This window comes from Pyrgilauda ruficollis, unplaced genomic scaffold (assembly GCF_017590135.1).
Source record: "Pyrgilauda ruficollis isolate IOZ18807 unplaced genomic scaffold, ASM1759013v1 scaffold55, whole genome shotgun sequence".
NCBI lineage: Eukaryota > Metazoa > Chordata > Aves > Passeriformes > Passeridae > Pyrgilauda > Pyrgilauda ruficollis.
This window is the reverse complement of record NW_024527155.1, coordinates 4903633-4927396: the sequence shown is the minus strand read 5'-3', so window position 1 is coordinate 4927396 and position 23764 is coordinate 4903633. Positions and strand designations below refer to the sequence as shown.

Here is a 23764-nt window from a genome sequence, read left to right as displayed (position 1 = left end):
TAAAGTTTAGAAGCACTGGAAAACGAATTTATGTGCACATCTTGTAGCTGCATGTGCACCTCCTATACAGGATTTACAACCAGATTTGTAGTAAGCTGATTCAATCCACAAGCAGGTCCTTGTGCTCACAAGCTGCAAGCATGAACACAGGTTTTCACTCACACTTGTTTGCAGCTGCCGAAGGATAAGTGATCTGTCATATGAGCTGTTCTCATTGAGCATTTACCCTGGGGAGAGGATCTGCCTTCTACCAGAGAAAAATCAATACTTTTTTTTTTTTTTTTTTTTTTTTTTTACTATAGCCAAGCTGTGATCAGCCTCTCCACAGTCCTCTAATCAGAGCACTTTTATCTTCATTTCAGATTGGAAATACTTCTGAGACTAGCAGCTAGCCCTCCCAAAATATTACTGTATGCTTTAGTGTTTAGAATGTGCACAGGAGATCCAAGCTGTTCCATTATTCCCAGCTCCACAAAACACCCGTCCGCCATTTAGAAGATGAATTCATTACTGCATTTAATTTGGAGCTTGCTGTGAAGCTCTTAATTTAAAAGTGATCCTGAAGCTTTCATCATATTTCTATCACCATACATTAACATAGCACTTCCAAAAATGCAACCTCTTAGATAAGTAACTGGATGCAGAGCAATGCCTTTTTTTCGTTTTTAAAGAACTGAATGAATAATTTCTCCCAGAAACAAAGGAAGGAAACTCAGTGATGGGGATGGGGCAGGGAGGAGTGAAATAACAGCCTGAGAATATACTGTGGTGGTGTAAAGGCTGTCCTAAGGAATGCAGTAGTGTAGAGAGTGAGTCCCCTAATTCTATAAACCTTAGAGGGACAGCACAAAATTGTTTGACAAAGACAAATTACTCCATCAAGAGCTGCATGTGTCAGACAATGAGACCCTCCATGGTGAGCTGCACAACAGTATGAGCTTCAGAGATTCCCCAAAAATTGTGAAAATAGGTGATTTTCAGCACTGCAGGGAAGACTAAGCAATTTAGGGAGACTATAACCTGGATTAGATGGCAATTTATTCATGCAACTGTCAGCATAATAAGGAGTTTGCTGGAATGTGTGTTAGGGAACTCTGTAACTTTTCCTTTCTCCTCCTTCCCTTGGACGCATGTAACATTATCAATCTCTCATGTAGCAAAGGGAGCCAGCTCTAGCCATAAACTCTGGTAAACAGAGAACTGGAGATTCTTTGCCCACAAGAGCAAGATTCTCCTTTAAAAGAATCTTCTTCTGAAGATTAAAAATGTACTGCAGTCTGCCCTGCTCTGCAGAGTTAACACGTCTGCTCTGTAAGTTACAAATACAGACTTTATTGATCATAATGCCCACTGTTGTTGACGCCTTGTGAAGGCTGACCTAGAACAGAGGCTAGATGGAGTTAAAGAATAAAGTAGGGATTTATTAAAAGGTCTCAATGGATGCACCTTGGGCAGCACAAGAGCCCAGCCAGGGCTGCACCCCAGATGAACCCAAAATGGTCACAAAATGGAGAACAGGTCACGGGGTCTCACACATTTATAAGTTCTGGTCCATTTGCATATTGAAGCTAATTGTCCAATTATAAGTTTAGCTTATGAAGTCCCATCCTTCTTGTTTTCCTCTCTTCAGTCCACTGTTGATTATGCTCTTGGGCCTGAAATTTGGATAATTTGTCCTTGGTCCCCAGCTAGAGAAGGAATTGCTTTGTCTACCTACTCTGTGAAGAGAGCTTACTATCACCTAATATGAAGATCAGAATTACTACACTAAAGCAGTACAGAATCTGAAAAATATAAAAGCTAAAACCTGAGGCATCACTGTCCAAACTAAATTTTTGTGTGTTTTTATTTTCATGCAATCCCTTTCTTTACCATAAAAAGGGGAATCTTTTTGGGGTGATGTGATGCAATGCCAAAATCAGAAGTCCACAGAGAACTGCACAATGTAATGCAGAGCCAGGCAGCAACTGCATGTGCTGGCTTGGGATGTTGGCTGGTGCTGGCTGACTGTAGTGAAGAGGAAGCACAACTAATTTGATTAAAGCCAGCCAGCTCCACATAACTTTGCTCAACTCTTGCTCAACAAATGTACAGTGTGCATTATTCACTTCTTCCATTTCCTAAGTGTATTGGGCTTGCATGGTCTGGTTTTTGGCAAGCGGGGTGCTACAGAGGCGGCTTCTGTGAAAAGCTCCAGAAGCTTCCACAACATCTGGCAGAGTCCTGATGGCTCCAAACATGGACGTGCTGCTGGCCAACACTGGGGTGGTGGTAATGCCTCTGTGATGACATACTGAGGAAGAAATCAAAAGAAAGGTTGTGGCACAGTTTTAATTGTGACTAGAGAAGAGTGGGGTGAGAACATGGGAGAGGAACAGCCCTGCAGACACCAAGGTCAGTGCAGAAGGAGGGGGAGGAGGTGCTCCAGGTGCCAGAGGCCAGATTCCTCTGCAGCCTGTGTAGCAGCATGCCCATGAAGGACCCTGTGGAAAAGTGACCCATACTGCAGCAGTTTGGAGAGGACTGTTGCCCATGGGATGGACTCGCACTGCAGCAGTTTGCAGGGAGGTGCTGCTCCTGAGATGGAGCCATGTTGGAGAAGTTCATCGAGAACTGTATCCTGTGGGAGGGACTCCACAGTGCAGCAGTGATGGACTCCTCCTCCTGAGCAGCTGGAGAAGCCATGGGTGATGAGCTAACTAAAACCCCCACCCTCCCACCTCCTTGTGCTACTGGGGGAGGAGGCAGACCTGTGAAGGAGGGAGGGGTGGGGGGAAGGTGGTTTTAGGGGCTTATTTTACTTCTCATTATCCTGGTCTGATTTTTTCAGCAATAAATTTATTTTATTGTTGAGCCTGTTTTGCCCTCAATGGTAACTGACAATTTATTTTCTCACAGTCTTTAACTCATGAACCCTTCATTAAATTATCTCTCCTCTGTCCAGCTGCAGAGAAGAGTGAGTGAGTGACTCGGGTACCTGGCATCCAGCCAGGGTCAAACTCAACACTAAGTTATGTGTCTGTTTATGTAACCTAGATCATCCTACAAAGCCTGGTGCAGACTGCATTGGAGATCTCAGCTGAGATTATGAGGCAGGGTTAAACATCAGTTTAATTACATTCATTCATAAAATCCTGTTATGTGGTTCAAGTACTGCTCTGCAGATGCCAGGACTTCCCACAATTCCTACATCTACTTTAAGAGCTTGTGGTTGAAATAACCCTTCTTAACAAGGTATCCAACCTCAAGATGGCATCCTGCCCTTCTATAAAATGCTCCAGCAGTTAAAAAAATCTCTGGAGTCCAAGCAGAATTGTTATTTTAAGCAGATAGCCTCTGCTATTTCTCAGACCAGGTTAATTTCAGAGCAGTACTTCATGGAAACACTCCAGAGTTAATAGTCTGGAAAGAAGCAGGTAAATGGCTGGGTAATATGTGCCAACAAAGCAGGTCACTGGCTTTCCAGGACTGTGCTGAGGAATTGGAGGAACCCTGCTGATGAGAAGCCTGCTCCCAGGAGAGAAGCAGCAGTGAGATGTTCCCCGAGCTCCCCACCTCTCTGACTCAAAGTCCGTCTGCTCCTCAAACAGCACAATGTGGCGCTTCAGTCTCTGCCTGCGCACTTCGCTGGTCGGGTTCCAGAACATCTCTGTGTTCCCATTTTTCAGCTCATTTATATGCACTTCTCCATCCTGAAAAGGAAAATTAAATGAATTCATGAGTTAGAAAACAAAGGACAGAAATTAATCCTGACAAATCAAAGCTGCTCCTGGATGATGATAAGGGATACCTGTTGCTTAGGAGGCTTCTTTCCTCCTCTATCCCATAAAATCTCACTGAACACTTCCTGAAAGTTTCTGAAATGAATGAGGCAAGGCATTGCCAGAAACAGCGGCTGCATTTATCATTAATCAGAGTAAAAAGGGATCTGGTTCCTTCTATTAAGTCTTGTCCCCAGACCTGAGTGCCCACAGAAGCCCTAAGATATTCTTCCTTCATCACTGTTCCTCCCACCTCCCACCCAGCACATATAAACAAGATTCCCAGCTCCTTTTTCCAAAGTCTCCCCCAGTACTTCCTCTCCCATGTTCCCATATGCTAGTTCCAAGACTGATCCCAGGTCCCCAAGAGACCCCCAGTGTGGAAAAGAGGAGGTAGGCAGGCATTATCAAGCACCACTACGTGCATCTCTAACAAGCATATATACAAGCACTCAGCTGCTGCTGTGACCCTAGGACTGAGAAGCATTGGGATTTACTTCCCTTCTTTATTCAGGTGGGTTTTCAGGTCCTGAGGCAGAGAATGTACCATTCAGATGCAAGGATTTCTGTCAGGAAACTGGATGGTGTCAGAGAAAAGTCAGGAGTGCAGGCCAGTAGTCCCAGTGGGGAAGGAGGAGAACCAACACCATCTCTACCCCACTGCATGGCAGCTCCTCTGTTCACAGAGCCACCATTCCAAAGCCATTTAACTTCTTTTATACATCACTGCAGTTTGTGCACCACAAACAACCAGGACAAAGATTATGGGAGGAGGGTAAAAGCAGAAGGCTGGGAGCTGAGCAGCACTCAACCTTGTGGCTCAGGAGAGCCCCTGGATGACGGGCTCTCAGGGGTGGTGTTGGCAGGACCCACCATAGACAAGGTACTCCACAGCCCAGCACAACTCACCACTGACAGGGCTAATCCTGCAGGACAGGCAGCTCAGAATGGAGCAAGTCCCTTGTACATGCTTAGAAAGGGAAAATCTCCCAATTTCAAAATGGTCATTAGCTTTTTATGTAAAAAGACATTGCCTGACAGGACAAGTCCAGTACCAAAGGCTACACTGTGGTTAGGATCTTACTATAGTAAGGGCTTTATCCAGGCACATTTCACCTGGCTTTGTTTAAATACCTCCTTCAGATGAGACAAATCTTGTCTCATAAATGGCAATTTCTGCAGACTGGCAAGGGAGCACAGACCAATTTTAATGATCATGTAGATGCCCAAATGTTGCTCAGAGAGATACCCACATGTCCAGCCCAAAGCCAAGGCTCACTGCTTTTGTTTCAGGTACCAGAAATTCCAATCAAAATTAGACTACATCGTTCACTATGCAACTTTATTCTTGCTGAATTTTGGCTTGAGGTTGTCTCTGAGTGAATCACTTGTGTACAAGTGAGAGACAACCTCAAGTACAAGCTCTGCTGACTGTTCTGAGCTGGCCATAGAGATAACACCCTCTTTGAATCAATGTCTCTGTCCCTCAGCTGATGAACAGGGTAGTAACTGTCTTCTACCATAAAGGTTTGCTGTGAAAATAATGAATTCAAAACCCTCTAAGTTCTTCCCTGAATCCCAGCCTGACTGGGGAAGTACCGAATACAGACAAAAGACAGCCTCAAGGTCTTTGCAATCACACCTCATACACACTACCTCCTGCCATCAGTGCTTGCCCTAAGCTCAGACCCTAAATACAGACCCATTGCCTTTGATAGAGAACCCCCCTACTGTTGCCAGCTTCCTCAGGCTCTGGGAGTGCAGCGCTCCTTTCACTGCACATGGATGGAACTATTGAAGTGTAAATGACCTCCAGAGGTACCTTAAGAGGTGTGGCCCAGGCTGTGATATTGCCTGCATGCCCTGGGGCTGGTGGGAAGAGGCAGGATAGGGCTCTCCCAGTGCCCATTCCAGTGCAGGGAGCTCGCCAAGGGCTGCCAGCCCTCCCTCGAACCCTGCAGCCACGGGCTCATAACCTGCCAGCAACTTCGAATAGCAAATGTTACCCAGTGTCCAGTGAGACTCGCTAGCACTTCTTCTCCACATTTAATCTTCCCCGAGATTTGATTAATGCTCGTGCTGCCACCGAAGAAGGGCTGTCAGGGGAAAAGAGAAACAGCAAACGTGGTCAGTCTGGTGAGGACTGGAAGGGAGCCAACACAGAGATGCAACAGGAGGGAAGCAAAGTGCAACTGGCTGACTTACAGTATTTCTGGGGAAAGGCAGAATGAATTCTAACATGGATTTTGACTGTCTCACATTGTGCCCCCTTCCTTTTGTTTGTAATACCACAAACACTGCAGTTGCAGGTAGGGAGATAAGCATTAAGGTGCATTAACACCCAGGAGTGCAGGGTCTCATCTTTATTGGAAATACACTTATTTATTGTCAGCCAGACATCAGGATAAGTGTACGTGCACAACTCTTTCCCACTGTCCAGAATCACAGCCTTTGCACCCTTGTCCAAAGAAAAGAAGCAGCACTAGTGGGGACCCTTCCTGCTTATGGGACAGCAACAGCAGTGTAGCACTGCTGGTGACATCATGTGTGTCAAGTCTCCAGTGTGAAGAAGCTCTGGTCAACAGCCAAGAAAACCCCCACAAACCAAAGAAAAAGGATATTTCCAGTCAAGGAAAAAAAAAAATAAATTGCAGAACAATGGAAAATTCCACTCATCTCCTGGCTGCCAAACACAGAAAATGCCAGTGAAATTGTGAGCAGCTCTTCCGTTCATACAATACACCCTTTCAGATGTTTTAGCAGGCACTTTCTGAAAACATTTGTGCAGACAAACTTGTATATGTGTGTGTGTGTGTGTTAAATAACAATATAAACCCAAACTTCACACAACACCCATGGATATAATAATCACTTGTATCTTAAACATCAATCTCTGGTACATATCCAAATTAAAAACAAAGTTAAGGGGTTTACCTGCAACTTCCCACAGTTCTACTAGAATTAACAGCTAGGAAATGCTCAAAGCAGAGCATGTAATTACATCATTGGACCTTTCAGAAACATGTTTGGATGAATCACACTGTTTTCAAGCCAGAAAAGAAGCACTATAGGCTCTAAAGTGTTTGTAGGTTTGAGATGACACCCAAGTCAGGGAAATATCCCAACGGCCTCAACACAGTACACCAGGCCACCAGGGAAAAACAGGCTTTAAAGCCAAGTATGTGCAAATGTCACGGAATACAGGAGCAAGAGCTCCCTTTGTAGGTGAAATAAAGACAGAAAAATATTATTGCCCTCAAGCAACTCACAGTTAACAAAAGATTCCTCTATCTCCAGTGATCTATCACACTTATATTGGCTAAGGCTGCAACTGTGAAGTCCTGCAGTCTCTCAGTTCTCCTTTCATTCTATGCTCAGGCAAGAAATTGTTTGTTGGAGCAGAAGAGAAAAGGATGCTCCTTAAAAATCAAGTTAACTGCCCAACGAAAGTTACAGGTTATCACTTTCCCTCCTAAATTTTAACCCATGTAATAACAGAAATGCTCGAAGATGTCTCCATTTTGTCTGCATGCCATGAATTTGCATCACCAGGCTTTCCAGGGGAGGGACTAGCTACATGAACAAGTCAGTGCAGGACTTTTCAGTGTGTCAGCCACTCAGAATTACCTGCCTGACAAGGGGTTCTCACCTTGCCATCAGGGCAAGGTCCTGTAGCCCTGAGAAACACAAGGTGCAGCTCACCACAACGCCTGCAAGGTACAACTACAGATGTGATGGCTGCTGGAGAGCTACCCCAAAGATCCACATCCTAATTTGTCTCCAAGTTCTTTGTACACTCACTATGTCTTGCAAGCAAAACTAATTATCCCTGCTCAAACAGAAGCCACACTGTCATTGCCAAACTTTCAGAACAAAATTTAGGCAGTAGTCAGAAAAAGTCACGTAAAACTAAGGCTTCCTGGGGTCAGTTGGGGTTGCATGAGGCAAAACCAGCAGCAGGGTGACACCTTCTCTCCAGGCAGGCCCCACTCTGGTGCTCACATATATTGCTGGTACAGAAATGATCTAACCCTGCCTGGGGCACAGGGGCAAGCCTGAGACCCACTCAAAACGGGGCCACTTTTAATTTATCTTACCTTTAGCTTGAATTCCAGTTCTGCCCTGTGGTTTGTTTTGTCACAGTCAATGGTAACTTTCCCTCCAAGCTCCATTGTCATGGTACCATATAAAAGTCCTGAAAGGAAAAAAAAGAGGCTTAAGAGTGGCCCCAGGGGAAGCAACCTGCTTTCTCAAGTAAACCTGGCTCTTGCTGACACACTGTGAAAGTCATCACTTGGCTTAAAGTTTTGAAAAGACAGAACTGGAGTTTCTAGGAAATGGCTGTGTACTATAAGCATGAAGAATCTCCCCCTGAGTCCACATTCCCCGTTTCTAACACCAGCCAGGAAATAGCTTGACTCACAGATGCACCTATGGCAAGCTGACAGGGGGACAGGAAAAACAAAGAAAGTTGTGCCCAGCAACCTCATTCATACTTGTGCTTAAACAGACCCAGTCAGGTCTCTCAGGATGATTGAAGAAGAGAGAAGCTGTAACAGGATTCACCAGAATCTGGGAGACTAGAGGTAATGTAGGGAACTTTTTACAAGTTTACCATTTGCTGAAGGTCTTTTGCAGAAAAAGAAAAATTGGTAACAAGAAAATTTATGCACAGGAATACTTCACAGAGAGCATGATATTATGAGGTTACTGTTTTCAGGTACCCGGGCTTATCTAAATATACACTTAGAAGTCAGTGAGCCAAATTAAAAAATACTTAACCCCCCAAATTGGATTTGACTGCTGATTTTAATTCTGTGGTGGAAACAATGCAGACAGGGCTTCTTGAGGAGCAGTGAATCAGCAGCCATGCCCCAGCCTCAGCACACACTGGCTCCACAGAGCAAAGCCTCACCAGCAGCAGCAGCCAGCCTCGCTGAGGCAGCTCATACTCTGAGAAGTACAATGATTAAAGTAACAAACAAATGGCAAGAGAAGTCAGGAATTTCCTTCATCCTCAAAAAGCCAGAAAATATATCAAGCAATTTCAGTGTTAACATAATAAAAACTTCTTCTCTTAAGAAGCTCAGAAATGTAGTCTTGTTCTTTTAATCTTATCTGCAGTGCATATATGAAGTATTTTTCTGTGATTGCATAGTGTGAAAAGTAACATTGATGGGCCTAATTCCCTCCTGGGCTGTGTACAGGTAAATCAGAAAGACTTCAGTGAGGATTACTGAAGGTCTCCTGCTGTGACTCATGGCAGGGCTCTCTGGAGTTAACAGGCCCTGTGATGTCAGCTCCTTGACAGGGGAGAGCCAGTGCAAAGTCAGTCAGTGAGACACCATTTTGTTACTCTGTTTGCTTCCTATTTGAAGAGTCATACCTTACCTTTACAGTGGGCATATGGCATCGTGATTATATACTCTTCCCCTCTGTTTAGAAACATAAGCTTTGCTTTCCCATCCAACAGCGCAGAAAGTGAGTTGCCTAGAATTAAAAAAAAAAAAAATACACATTAAAAAATCATGTTATACTTTGCCCCTCCTCCTACTTTAGAAAAAGCATTTCCATTGAAATGTAGATCACTAATGAAAGAAGAGATGAAATGCTCAAAATTTAGGACATTGCAAATCTTGCACAGCTGGAGGCAGGCAGTTCTAACAAACTCTGCAGCTCTTATTTGCTCTGGCAGTTAGCCCCTCTTGGAGAAAGAGCAGCAGATTTAACAGGTCACTAGCGGGAGTTTAGAAGTTTCTCAGGTCCTCCAGTTCTCACAACTTTTCTGATTGTGGATTGTAGGTGCAGAAGTAACCTTGTAGCAACAAGTAACTTTGCCCTTGATAAGTTGTACTGATGTTGTACATATTACACGAAGTTTACGAATGTGTACGAAGTTTAACTAGTTACCAAAGAAGAACAAATGTTGTACTAATTACCAAAGAAGAATAGCCTTGCCCTTAATGGGTGTCAGCTGTGACTAACAAAGATAAGTGTGATAAAGGGGTTGAGTTGGCCCCTCAGGGGGATCCTTGAGGAAGAAGGCCTAGGGGAAGAAGACCTTGAGGAGATAGAGGAGCCCTGAGGAAGAACAAAACAAGGAAGAGAATTACTGCTACAAAAGATCTGGTGTGAGGTGGGTCTGGGTCTGACAGAGTTAGAGCCTGCTATTGGAGCCTGCGGTCACAGCTGAGCTGGGTAAAAGCCTGCAGTCACAGGCAGCAAGGAAATACTTGCAGTCATATTCCAGCAGGAATAGCCACCAGTCCAAGTCTGTCAGAGAAGCCAACAGTACGAACTTGCTGTAGTCAGAGTCAAGATGGCTAAGTTATAAAGAAGAATAAACCAGGACGCTTTCCACATTTTTAAATGACAATCTGTGTCTCGGCTCATTTCTACCCCTAAGGAGAAGTCTGCTGCAACGGGGGATGATCCCAAATAACAAATGAAATTGCCAGAAGGACAGCAAAGACTATCTTAAAGTGTTTTGGCAAATGCACTCAGCAGAGGACAGTAATTACAAAATGTTTGTCTAAACAAAAAACCGATTTCCAAGAGCAACAATGTTTCAGAGGCCGGAGTTGTGCTGTGTCCATTGATATTAAATGACTGGAGGACATTTTGAAGGTCTGGGGACCTTCAAAACCCCACAGGAGTCTGGGAGCCAGATAAAGGTTTAAATCTATTCAGAGACTTTTGTGTTTGTTGGCTGAATGCCAGAGAGCTCAAATGTAACTCATCCATAAGCACATATCAAGTGCATACAAGCAATCCCATACATTATTGTGAGCCTTTACCTTCTGAAAACCAGATTTTTAAAGCTCTCAATCTTTCTCTCTGAGTTTTTTTTTTTTTTTCTTTTAACATCAGAGTGGTGTCACACTGAAATGGTGGAAATGGGAAAGACCCAGGAGAGCCAAGACAAGGACTTAGGTTGTGCCGGTGATAGAATTGTCAACCATTTCTTTGTTCTCAACTCTTAACACACTCAGGGACGATTGAAAAACAAACCAAAACTGATGCCACAACATTACCTGAGAGAGGCCTAGACTTAATGCCTTACCATAAAACTTGGACCTAGCTAGAATGCTGCCAGAAATGCAGAATCCATCCTTCCTATTGCTGACGTGGAAAGCTGACACTGGTGGGTGATGGGACACCTAGGATAAAAACAGGCAGGGGTCATTTACAGCAGTCTGTACAGGCCAAGCAGAGGGGGGTGCAGAATAAAGGAACACAATACATGACACCATTACGTATGACAGCATTATACATCTAATCTTTTCCCCCCACCCTGTATTTTCTTGAGCTTGTGCACATGAGATCACTTTCAGGCCAATAGGTAGAGTGTAATGTTTTCAAGACAATAAATAAACAGTGCAGAACTTTAGTGCAGCATTTGAATAACCTCCATGAAATGCATGCAGTAGTTGAAATAAAAATTTTAACAGAGCTAAAATTATTTAATCAAATACGGGAAAAATGCATGTGAAACTCGGAGTCCCTTTACCAAAGACCACACAGTTCTCAGATTCCTTTATTAACACAATAAATCTCAAACTATACTTTGTTAGGCCAGTCAACTTATGAGCTCTGCCCTTCATTTAATCACAAAGACATAGAGATAAGCCCTCAATTTACTCATATTAAAATCATCAAAGAAAGTTTAGAAATAAAAAGATGGAAGGATTTGGTTGCATGTTGTATGCCCCTTTAGACAGAGGCAACACAACCCCCATTTTATTAACAATAAGAAAACAGTAGGGCAGAATCCCATGGAAAAGGTATTTATTGAAGAAACTGATGTTACATATGGGAGACCTACTCTTATAGTCTTGAGTGCGCACTAAGCCTCACACAATTTCTGTAAATCTGCAAAGAAAAAAGATCAGCAGCCAGTTTACCCCAGGTTCTGCTCTGCCAGTTTACACAGAGCTCCAGGTTCCTCTCCTAGGGTGAGACGATAGTGTGTTTCTGTGCATGGAGGTGCAAGCAGGCTGGTGTTTGCAACAGCTGAGCATCCAAACAGCAACTCACCTGTTCTGCTATGTAAAATGTGTGACTGTTCGTCTGGGGGTGAAACCAACAGCAGCGAAATGTCTCTCCCAGAATAGGGTTGTATGGCTTTTTTATTCCCTGAAAAACCAAGTAATCAAAACCTGCTACAAATGAAGATTTGCAATCCAATGCTACAGATGGCCACAAAACAATACAGTAATTTTTTTCTTGGATCTTTTCCACAAAGTCAATCACAAGAATAAAAACTGAAGAAGTAGTTACATATCCATCTAATCTAATCTTTTCATCCCAGCCATGGATTAATCCCCTATTCTCACCATTTTAATATTTAATACTGCCCAATCAAAGCCTTACAAGATGATCAAACTTTATTATTGTTGCTTCTATACACATCAAGGGCCTACTGATGTGGGGACATCAGGCACAGTGGTACTAATTGGCCTGAAAAGAGAGAAGACCTGCTTTCAGCAAAGGGAAAAACCTTGCATCCCATGTTACTTGTTGATGACCAGTTTCACTTTCTAACTGTCCAGTGCAAAGGCTCTGAGGTTGACTGCCCCTATTTTGCATTCACTGTCTACTCTGAAACCAAATACAACCCAGTTTTAAAAGTAATGGTCAAAGTCTTCTGAGCAGTAAAAGAGGTAAAGTCTCAAAGGAGAGCCAATAGAGAAATTAAATCCACAGCAGAAGATTCCAATGCCCATTACAACCCCAATTTCATGCCTCATTTTACCTTTGGCTTCTTATAGAAGCCGGACAGATACCACCTCAGAACTTGCTTCATTCGGGTGTACGGATCATCTTCAAGGACGGCCCTGCAGAACAGAACACAAAATGTTCTTTATACTGGTCACATATCACATTAGCTTCTTAGCAGTATAATAACATCAATTTCAATCTATTTCCCCACAACTAAAGGGAAGTAACTTCTGTGCTGCTGCCACTGAAAAAGATGTCTCCCAGCAGAAATATATATATTTTTAGTAATGTACGTCATACAACACAAATTGTTAAAAAGTGGCACCCCTTGCCCTGCATTTCTGCAAAAAGACCAACAAAATTTCTGGAGTGTATCAGGTTTGATTGGACATGGGAGTAGGTTAATGTCCTGCCACTCACACTAGCACTGAGTCACAGCTAGTAGAACAGTGTGAGTCATAAAAATAAAACTACGTAATCAAGATCAAAGACTTTTTTTGGTCTCTTTTTCTTTGTTTTCCTCATTCATGAAAGATGTTTAAAGCTGATGTGCTCCATGAGCTTTATCAGTACTTTGAGATTTCATGCAATACTTCAGGTTGGAAGGGACTTCAAAAAGTTGTCTCAGCCAGCACTTCCAAACAATGCTCAAAGATTAATCAGGAAGTAAACCAAACCAAAGGCATTCCTGGTATTTCCAACCATTTAGTCAGATTTAAAAATCAACTTGGGTAAATTATTGCAAAATTCATTTAGAAAGATCACCCGAACCACAAATTAAACAATTTTTTATCAACACCTCCAAACCTCTTGAAGTCTTCTTACATATCAGCACTGAGGAGAACTATTTCTTTAACTTCAGATGGTACAAATACCACAAACAAGGCTTGAAAATACCATGATTCTGTAATTACCCAGAGAAAGTGGAATAAAAATGAGTAACTAGTGCTGCTATTAGAATATTGCACATCCTGGTTTTACAATCCACTAGGCATATCTCAGTCAGAAGGCAGGTCCAATCTGGAAGCAGAACATTTAGTATTTTCTACTCTGTTGCTCCCAGCAGGCTGCTCCCATCAGTGGTTTTAAAAGATGTTTCTTATTTGTTTATCAACCACCATAATTATATTGCTGAACAGATTTATACTGCGGAACAGAAGTGCTTGACAATTTTGGTTGCTCTGTCCCATTTCCCTATTCGTGTACGTACACGAGCACACCAGGAGGTGGCACAGCTCTGCTGTGCGCGACTCCACGGCATTGGCTGAATTCCCATCAGTTCCACCCAACAGTGGCACAACACGTCCATGTGCAGACGTGCAGATGTGCGTTTGTCTGGAGTTTAACTTTTCCTCCCTTGCCCCTCACTAGCAGCAGTCTATCTGTAAAAAGTCACTGCAGCTGCTGCCTGGCTTGATCTATGTTGAAGCCAGTGACCTCAGTACTATTGGGGAGCCTTTCTGGCACACACAGAGGTATTTCCACAAATTCAGGAAAAGAGCCCAGGTCAGGCCCACCCTGTGTGCTGCTTACTGGGAGAGCAGGTCGGCATGGTAGTAGTAGTCGGAGAGTTTGTTCAGGAATGAGCGCGGCTCCAGGATGAAGGTGGGCAGCACCACCCGGGACAGGTCCATGCCAGGCCGCAGCTGCTTCAGCAGGATCCACATCAGGCTCTTGTTCTCCTCAGAGACAGTTTCTGTCTGAGACGACTCCCCTGTCTACAGAGGCAAAAGGAACTTTAGGGCAGGAACAGGAAAACCATTCCCTGCGGGTGCATTTCTCTGGGGTCCAAGCTGAGCCATGCATGCCAGACCCTGGCACAAGGGTGACTGCTCACCAACACCACTGTAGAGACATCAGCCATGTCTCAGTAGAAATGAATCCCCAAAGCAATCAAGTGAGTGGTGCAGGATGCCCTGGGCATCTGGGAAGGCTGGCACGAGGCAGGGAGCACAGCTCTGTTGTGCTCCCTCCTGAGGCACTGCCTTCACACACCTCAGGGCTGTCAGGGACCAGCTGCACCAACATTAGCCAAGGGGACTCTGCACTGCAGTCCTCAGGAGGGGTGGACATGCCCAGAGCTGTTACAGCATCCCTGAGGCCTGAGGGATGCACAGAGGCAGCTCCTCTCAGTCCCATGCTCCACAAACGAGAGATTATAAGATTCACGAGGATAGATGTAGAAAAATGTAGGCGGTAAACAAGTAATCAACAGAGAATAGAAGCAGTCCTGCAACTTCTAAACAAGACAAACTGGTGTGTCAATATGGCAAGGTCCCCACTGCCAGGTGAGAGGCACAAAACCTCCAGCACCTGCCAATGCTGCTCAGAGCCCTTTGCAGCAGATGTGTAGGTAAAAAGAGCCAGGGGTTATGCTGTGCTTTCAGTCCTGTGTAGTTCCCGTGCTTCCAATGGGTCTATGATAAACTCCAGCACCTGCCAATGCTGCTCAGAGCCCTTTGCAGCAGATGTGTAGGTAAAAAGAGCCAGGGGTTATGCTGTGCTTTCAGTCCTGTCATAGTCCCCGTGCTTCCAATGGGTCTATGACAGGTGCAACAGGCCTTTCACACCACTATACAAGGTAAATTAAATTTTCAAACAAAATTCCACTTTAATGGATCCTAGGCATCATAATTTAACAGTGAAAGAGAATACTTAGGCTTTCTACTGATTTTAGGCAAGAGATTTTTATGAGAAAAAGGCAGAGATTTACTTTTGGAATGGACTTTGGTTTGAGAGAGGGCATAGCACAACAGGATTTTCAGGTGGTATAAACCACTAAACATTCTTTTTCACCACCTGAGCATTGCCTCCATGTTGCCTCCCAATCAGCCCTACGGTCACAGCAAGTTGACCATTCCTGCAGAGCTTGCAGGCTGAGGGAATTTCAAACGGAGGAACAACAAAGCTCTGTTACCCTGTTGCTTTTCAATTTTTGTACAATTCTTCTTTTGACAGTCTGATGCAATGCACACCTTGCACCTCCAAGGAGAAATGGAATACCACAGCATCACCTAGGGCTCACAGTGCAGAGGTCTGTCAGAACCCTCATTATTTATCTGGGTTCTCAAGTGTGCATATACTGTCAATATAAATTAATGCCATGTTGAAATTGCTGGACAAAGTGTTACTCAGAATGAATCACTTCACACAGGATGGACATAAATAGAAAGAGAAAAAGATGCAGGAAGATGTGAACAACCTCAAATAATAACCCTTTTTATAACTTGTTTAAACTACAAGCCTGGAAAAAATTGGGTTTTTTTCTGTTATCAATCTACCTACCACAGTGTCTATGTTGTGTTCTAGACCAACTTTTGCAATCTCAAAGTTCTTCTGACACCTGTCTCTGCCTTCACATTCCATCTGCACACAAGGCAAAACTGCCAAATGCACAAACACCTTCCAAGAGCACAGCGACGCACCTGCCCACGTGCACACCTTTAAAATGAGCCCTCAAAGCCAAGCTGAAAATGTAACAGTGCCAGTTGGTGACCTTTGTGCTGCCACACCCGAACTGCACACACAGGCTGAGGGTAGTTTTAGTTTAAGCTGATGACTGACATTACCTCTGGCACGTGTTTACCTTGCTACATCTCCACCCAGGGGAGTTACATCATTGCACAAAACCTATTTTTCTCTACATTTCTTTCATCAGTGAGGTCAGACTCAACAACCAGTCCTACCTGCATGGCCCAGGCGATGACAACCCCACCACCTGAAGAAATCTTACAAAACGCCCACTGGCCAAGGTCACACGACAATTCTTTTTGGAAGCCCACTGGATGCTACCTGTGCCTGAGCAGACACACTACAGAGAGACTTATTTAATGCTACACTCTCCAACAGAAATGCAATCTTTTTCACTTGGTTTGTAGTGTATTTTTTTCTTATTTTAATGTAAAACTGCAGAGATCTCTCTCTTTCTCTCACACACCCACATACACACATCAGTGTAGCCTGTAGTGTTTGTTCAAACACCAAAATATCAGCCTGCCCTACCACCACTTCTAGGACAAGTTTGTCATGTGAAGAAAGGTCATTTCAGAATAAGCAGCTGACAGAAATTAAGTTTGCTTTCATTTTACTGCTGCGTAGTTATTCATCTATGTTCAAAATCTCCTGAACCCAGTTGCCTGCAAGAGGATTTGAGGGGAAAAAAATGCACTGAAGAGAAGCTAGGTGTAATTAGGATATATTTGACTATATTTTTTGGTCAATATTACTAGTAAACTTTCAGGAGAATGTTGAAAGAAAAACATAAGAGGCTGGTGAAGGATCTGGAGCATGAGTCCTGTGAGGAGCAGCTGAGGGTACATGGGTGGTTGAGCCTGAAGAAAACAAGGCTGAGGGAAGACTTTATCACTCTCTAGAACCTCCTGAAAGGAGGTTGCAGACAGATGAGTGTTGGTGTCTTCTCCAGGTAACAAGTGATAGGAGAAGAGGAACTGGACTCAAGCTATGTCAGGGGAAGTGTAAATTGGATATTAGCCAAATTTTTTCACTAAAAGGGTTGTCTGGCATTGGAACAGGCCTGGAACAGATGATGATGGAGTCACCATCCCTGGAGGCACTTAAAAGCCAAGCAGACGTGGTGCTGAGGGACATGGTTTAGTGGTGGACTTGGCAGTGCTGAGTTAACAACTGAACTTGATCTTAAGGGTCTTTTCCAATGTAAATTGCTCTCCAGTTCTGTGACTCTAAGAAAAAAACATCTTCCCAGCAGTGTGTTTCTTTGAAGCACCAACAAGACCTCAGCTTCCTTATTCAAAGCAGCAGGCAAGCGAGTGCTCAGAGCAGAGCCCCTCTGCTGCCTGCTCGGACTGATTCTCACACAGCACACTTGGCTGCCCCAGCTCTCTACCACGGCCTTCCTCAGAGGTGTCACAGTGACATCAGCTAGCAAGGCTCTTATGTGGAACAGAAATGCATCCTCCTGCTGTTAAATGTCATGAGAAATGGCTTTCAGATAAGCAAGTGGCATTTAGCAATCAAGTGGCTCAAATGCTCCAGACACAGAAAAAAAAAAGGGTGTTCCATGCATAATAATAAAAGGGAAGTGTCATATTTTGTATCACACAAGGACTGAGTGCCCTAATTGGCCAGGACACATGCCCAGGATGATAATCCCCCCTCCTGCTGGCTCCATGAATGTGCCAATGCTGTGCAGCTCTTTAATGCAATAAGTGGTTAAAGCAATCACTCATGCTGGAAACACACCAAAGCAGAGTAGCAAAGCTGCTGTTCATAATGCAGAATTATTAAAGCACATGATAACACCACGTAATTTAGCAGAAAACTGTGCTTTGCTTTATCTGTAAAACACTGGAACTCATCAAGTTGCCTGTCACCTGCCACACAGCTAAAAGGCTGAAGGACAAATACTATGACCAGATACATTTTAACAGGAACAGGCAGCAATCAAGAGTTTTGTTTTCTTACCTCTCCAAATTCTTCATAGACTTGTTCAATATAAGTGGTCCCCTTCCTTCCTGGAGAGACCTCTCCCTGTATTTCTGACTGATCACTCTCGCTTTCATTTGTCTTCCGGCTGTTCTCATGTGCTTCATTCTCTGACTCCTCTATGTTGTCTCTCTCGGACTTGTCTGAAAAAGCATCATTTTCCAAGTGGTGGTTGTTCTCCAGAGTTGATTCATTCAACCTGCAACACACAGTTCATTACTTGCTTCAGTTTGATTTACAAAGCCACATTGCTTAAGGCTTTTAAAACACAGTAAAAACACTCCCAGGACTCAGAATAGGGTGTGCAGACCAGGACAGTCTCAGACATTGATTTCCTGAATAACAAGGGTCTTGTCACAGAAAGAGAGATTTTCCATCATCATTTTCCCCTCCAAACTGCATTTTTCAAAATGTGCCAGCTCCATTTACCCACCCTTACACAGCCCTGCTGCTGGCTCTGGATGGGAGCCCACAGACCAGAGGGATACAGAGCAAGTGCAGACCAACAACTCTACACTGCTGAGAAGAGAACTGAAGTATCCATCAGGAGAGATTTTTCCCTTTACAGAAATCAGTGGAATGCAGCACATACAAAATATATGACATTACCGGATACATTTTCTTTTCAGTGCTATTGGTGCTTTATTTCAACAGAGGGTGGTCCTAAGTCAGCCCTACACTAGAAACGATAAATTTAAAAACTAATAGAAGCAAGTATTTTCTCACACACATACCCATCCCTCATCCACCAGATTAACCTGGGGAATATGCTTCCCCTAGATGATGCTGTGTGGAAGAACAGATTTGAAAGCATGGAGTGGACAACTGCATGTGAGAAGAACCCCCAAACTGTAACAGCATCTAAGGGAAAGCATGGAAGGTGTGACAAGCTTCATGCTCAGTGATCCAGACTTTAGAGAATGCAAAAAATTCTCTCTCAAGTAACCTATAGCATCTCCACTTGAAAAAGCAGATGTAGTTCATATGACTGTTGGCAAACCTGATTGCACAGGCCAGAAGTCAGGTGCTGAAAAGTATTCATTAAATTCACTTTTTTCAAGTGGTATCTATAATGAGAAACAGTTTTCCTCATTCATACATGTCTGCAGACACATTACCTCTTCCATGGCCTGGCTTAACCCCCATTTGCTGAGCTTCTCAGCTGTTCCTTCCTCTGAAAATTTCTTGACTGAGACCTCATGAAAAATTGCTCTTGGATAGAGTAATAATAAAAAGGATTTCCAGCTATACAAAGGGTTTCAGAGGATCTAAACAGGCCCTGGATCTTGAAGAGTTTTGTAACTTCCTGTAGACTGTCTTCCTCTCCAAGATTTCTCAGTACATGGGACTGTTCTGTCAAGCATCAAGCTTCTCCATGATAGGCATTTTCTCAGGCCATTCCAGCCATGTTCCAATTTTTACTAAGGATGAATGCTGAAAGTTCTCACCCTTGCTCTTTCCCCCGTTCTTGTTATTTTCTATTTTAAAAAGATAACTAGGCATTGCTAGGTAGAGCCCTACTAAATTAAAAAAAAAAAAAAAAAAAAAAAAGCAACAGGAGAATAAAATAAAAAAAAAAAAAAAAAAAAAAAGCAACAGGAGAATCAGAACACAGAACTGGCATCAGCTTTTTCAGAAGATCTCAACTTCCAACTACGCACTGAAATAAGCCCATGATTTTTAACTTGCCAAGCAAGCCACATTGTGACAGCCACAGCTCAGTTTCTGGCAGAGCTCAGTGTCTAGAGCTCTTTTGGAAGTGTCATCTTACAGCTTTCTGTGCCTTTAGAAAATCTTTCTTTTAATTCCTTTTGTAAATGTATGTATGTCTGCATACATATACACATATACAGTGTTTATATATATGAACCATAAGGTTTTTTAATTGACAGTTGCACTGTATAATAAAACTAAGATAACTAATCAGAGTCAATGACCAGCACTAATAATTTGCTATCAGACATTATGTGTCTTCATTGTTCTAGTGCCAGGATGTTAGTTCTCTTTTTTTAGCCAGCAGGCAGCAAATGTAATGACTGATAACCAAATACACTGGAGACACAAACTACACACACATGAATTTAAAATAATAAAGCAGAAGAAAGATGAGGAGAACTGTCTGGAGGCACTATCCCATGATTCCTCACCACAGTTGTTTCCTGAATGGTATGTCCAGGAAAATATTAGGTTTTGATCATTTAAATACCTAATTTATTTCTTAATTTTTCAATGGTCAGGTAAACATGTGAGTGTTGTCTGTGGTTGCTTTACTTCCTAGACCTAGTGAAAGTCTTCTCCACAGGGGAAAAATACTTGAAAGTATTTTTAAAACACAGTTCATTATAAGGCTTTTAGTTCATGCTGAGAAGTAGCACTCATTTCTATTTCACATTTGTAAGAAGAGCAAGTTTTCCAGTGTCACCTGCCTCACATTTGGGAAGTATTTGAAGTTTAATTGAGTAAATTACTCCACTCTTTTCTTAGTTTTCTGTCACCACCACTACCACCACCCCCCACCCTAGTATTTTTTAAGGATTTCAGATTTAGTCCAAGAGAGAAATCAGATTCATATGAAATTCCACTTAAGTGTGCATTGATTAACCACTACCACAAACCAGGCAAGATTTAATACATCCAGAGCCACGGAGCCACTCTAGGGAACCAAAGAGAAATCAGATGCTTCTCATTCTGAGGATCAAATACAAGATGCTGAAGTGCACCCAGGTTCTTTCTCCAAAGAGAATCACCACTGAATGTGTGTGATATGCTATAAATAAATGTCATGCCATGAGCTTGGCCAACCAATCAATGCCAAGACTTCCCAGGGGCTTCCAATGAGACTTGGACCAGACTCCAAAAGCTGCGGGGGGAAATGACTATGCTAAAAGCCAGCACTGGATTTCCACTGTCAACACGGGTAACCTGGCACTTTTCATGGCTTATTTACAGTTTCAGCATTTTAGAGTTCTCTTACAGCAGTGCTTTATTCTCTAAGTGGCATTCTTGGAAACATCAGTTGGTGACCAGGACTTCTTTGGGTTTGATTCTGCTCTTCTACACAAAGCAAATAAAAAAACTATGGCTTTTGCAAACAAATAACCAGCCAGATTCCTGGGGCTGCTGGAGATAAGACATGGAATCCACAAGAAATACAACTTCATATTGAAAGGAAGAGTGCCTGGTGCCGTAAAAGTCTCTTGTCTAAAATCACTGATTTACACAATGCTTAAGCATTTGATTCACTCACAGAGTTCTCCCTCTCATTTTTATATGCTACTAAAGACATGGATTTTGAAATCACTGTATAATCTTGATTTGTTTCCCAGCAGGAAAGGAGCAAAACAGCCAGAAGACAAATGCAACTTTGGCTCAACAGAAAATCTGCTTCTGCCAGCTCCCAAGGGGGTTTTGTTCTCCCTATAATATCCATCATCTTCCCTTTCTTTTTCTGTTCTTGACAGAGTAGTTTGGCTAATTTGAAGAGAGAGTTAAATGTAATTAACTGCCCCCCTAACAACTGCATGCCAATTTAATTGGTAAGATTCCCTGTAGGGAAAGCATTTAATTAGAATGATTGAATCCCTGTGAGGAAGCCACTGTCACTGGCAAACCAAAACCACTTTGCTCAGCACTTGCACAGTTTGGGTTTTGCATTCTCCCTTATTTAAATGTTCTTCATTCCTTCAGGGATGACAGCAAGTCATCCTCCAGCCCTGCAACCCTCAAACTCCCCGGGGCTATAAGCACTGGGGAGTTTGGGTACACATTCCCAACAGAGGTAGGACTCAGAAAGGAGAGTGCACTGTCCAGATGACCACATGCTGAATGCCCAGCTTGAACCAGACTCAGCTAAAATTTGAGCCTGTAAGAAATATCTGATTGCAGTTGTGGGTACTCTGTCCTGCTGAAAACTCTGCCATGTGTGCTGCTACTACTGACTCCCATATTTCAAGGGGGCTTTTAATATTGGACACCTAAGAGGTGAAATAGAGGCATCACTTAATCATGTTCTGAAGAAATACTTTACTGCAGTTTTAACCCTATCTTCTGCATCAGCTTACAGTAGCCACGGGTTTGCCTGAATGTTCTCTGTGCCACAGGCTCCATTTTAATGTTAGGTATATTTCTGTACGCACATCCATCAGCCAAAAAACAAGTCTACTGCACTCTTGAATTCATTATCCCAGTGAGCATGAGACTCCCAGGCATAAGGAAAGTATTATGAAAGAAGCCCACAAGCACAAGTACTATGGTACATGATGTGATATGATATTAGATTTCCTTTCCTTCTCCCACTGCTTTTCAGTAAAGCTCTCTTCAAACTCTAGATAAAAACCTGAACAGCAGGACTGGAGAACACATGCTGGGATTACCAGTACCTATCAGGGCAAAGGGCAGACTGAAATGCTGCCACCCCTTAGGTCCCATGGGGCCAGAGATACCTTCACACTCTGAACAGGACTCAGAGACCGAGAAAACCTCTTAAGAGTGAGGTCCTGCTCTGCAAGGCATCACCTTTGCAGACTGCAAGAATTGCTACCCTAGAAACTGCATAACTGATGGTGCATTGCTGTGAGCTCTGAAAGTCAAATTCCAATCAGCAGAGCTAGAAATAGACACTACCTCTCCCAGTTCTCACTCCAAAGGCCAAATGTCTATACCAGGAGGAGTCTTGAAGTTGCTTATTCAGCTATAAGCAACAGAAAGGCCTGGGGCTTTTTAATGTGTACAGAGCTTTGATGTTCCAAAATGCTGCAGTAATACCAGGAATATGAATAGAAAGGAGGCTGTGGGGACTTCTTTCCCCTTACATAAAAAATTATCTGATTCATCGAGGAAGAAATTGGACACTCCTCAAACACCCTGCAGAGAGAGAAAGTAATTATAAAACTAAGGATGCAATGTGTGCACTCTGCTGACTACAACACAGTATTACTAGGGAAGAGTACACATTATTAAAAAATAGATCAGACTCAGGGCCATATGTGCTAGCAACACACAGACATTGTTAGTGACTGTGTCTGTGTAACTACAGCAGCTAGATTCTACAATCTTTATTCAAGCAAGCCATTTTTCATGCTGGCATCCCCAGACACCATTTTGGCCTAAGCAGGGGACAGAAGAAAGTTGTTTATGTACAAACAAACACAGATGAGATTTCCCCCAGCCCGTGTGTTCAAGCACTAGGTGGCAACACCCAGCCCATATATTAGTGAGGGATGCAGCAGCGGAACACACAGGTTGGTTTTCAAACAGATTTCCTCAGTGGACTCTGGCTAGATTACACTCAAGTTTGAGCCATATGCCACCTCTCTGTGCACTAAGGAGTAACAGCCCCATCTTACTGGAAGAACTCCTGGTCTGACATAGCACTGGTGTGCAAGAGGTGGTTGAACCCCGCATGCGCAGAATCACTCGAGCAGTTCATGTCTCCATCCTTTCCCTGCTTGGAGGCACTGAGCCTGAAGAGGCTGGAGCAACGCAGGGCAAGTTCCAGAGCATCCAGCCAGCATCGGCCTGTGAAAACAAAAGGAATTATTTCAGCATAGCAGAGTAAATAACACAATTCATGCACTGCTTCTCAAAAGCTTCTTGCCTGGGAGTAAAGCTCATTATCATTATAATTCAGGAAGTCACTGGGTAGAATATATTTTTTGTACATATAATCCTTAAGTTATCTTGCCAGGAATGGTGAGTTTTAGTGGCTGCATGAATAATACATCTGCATGGGTGATACAGTGGGAAGCTCACCCTAACTCCCTCTTCCCTAATAACATCCCCTTCTGATCTCCTACAACTTGTTCACTTCCCATTGCCCC

General features: G+C 43.2%; 1 protein-coding gene across 8 annotated transcripts in view; it reads right to left on the bottom strand.

Annotated features, from left to right (window-relative positions):
• The window catches only part of OSBPL5 (oxysterol binding protein like 5), a 136224-nt gene that overhangs the window by 5554 nt on the left and 106906 nt on the right, over positions 1-23764 (bottom strand). For all 8 annotated transcript variants that reach the window (XM_041481054.1, XM_041481059.1, XM_041481060.1 and 5 more), the window contains 10 exons: positions 23291-23462; positions 17925-18144; positions 14016-14200; positions 12517-12598; positions 11799-11897; positions 10825-10921; positions 9153-9251; positions 7859-7956; positions 5768-5857; positions 3556-3692 (listed from right to left, as the gene is read on the bottom strand). In XM_041481054.1, the coding sequence (XP_041336988.1) occupies positions 3556-3692; positions 5768-5857; positions 7859-7956; positions 9153-9251; positions 10825-10921; positions 11799-11897; positions 12517-12598; positions 14016-14200; positions 17925-18144; positions 23291-23462 (1279 nt within the window). The remainder of the gene's footprint in view (positions 1-3555; positions 3693-5767; positions 5858-7858; positions 7957-9152; positions 9252-10824; positions 10922-11798; positions 11898-12516; positions 12599-14015; positions 14201-17924; positions 18145-23290; positions 23463-23764) is intronic.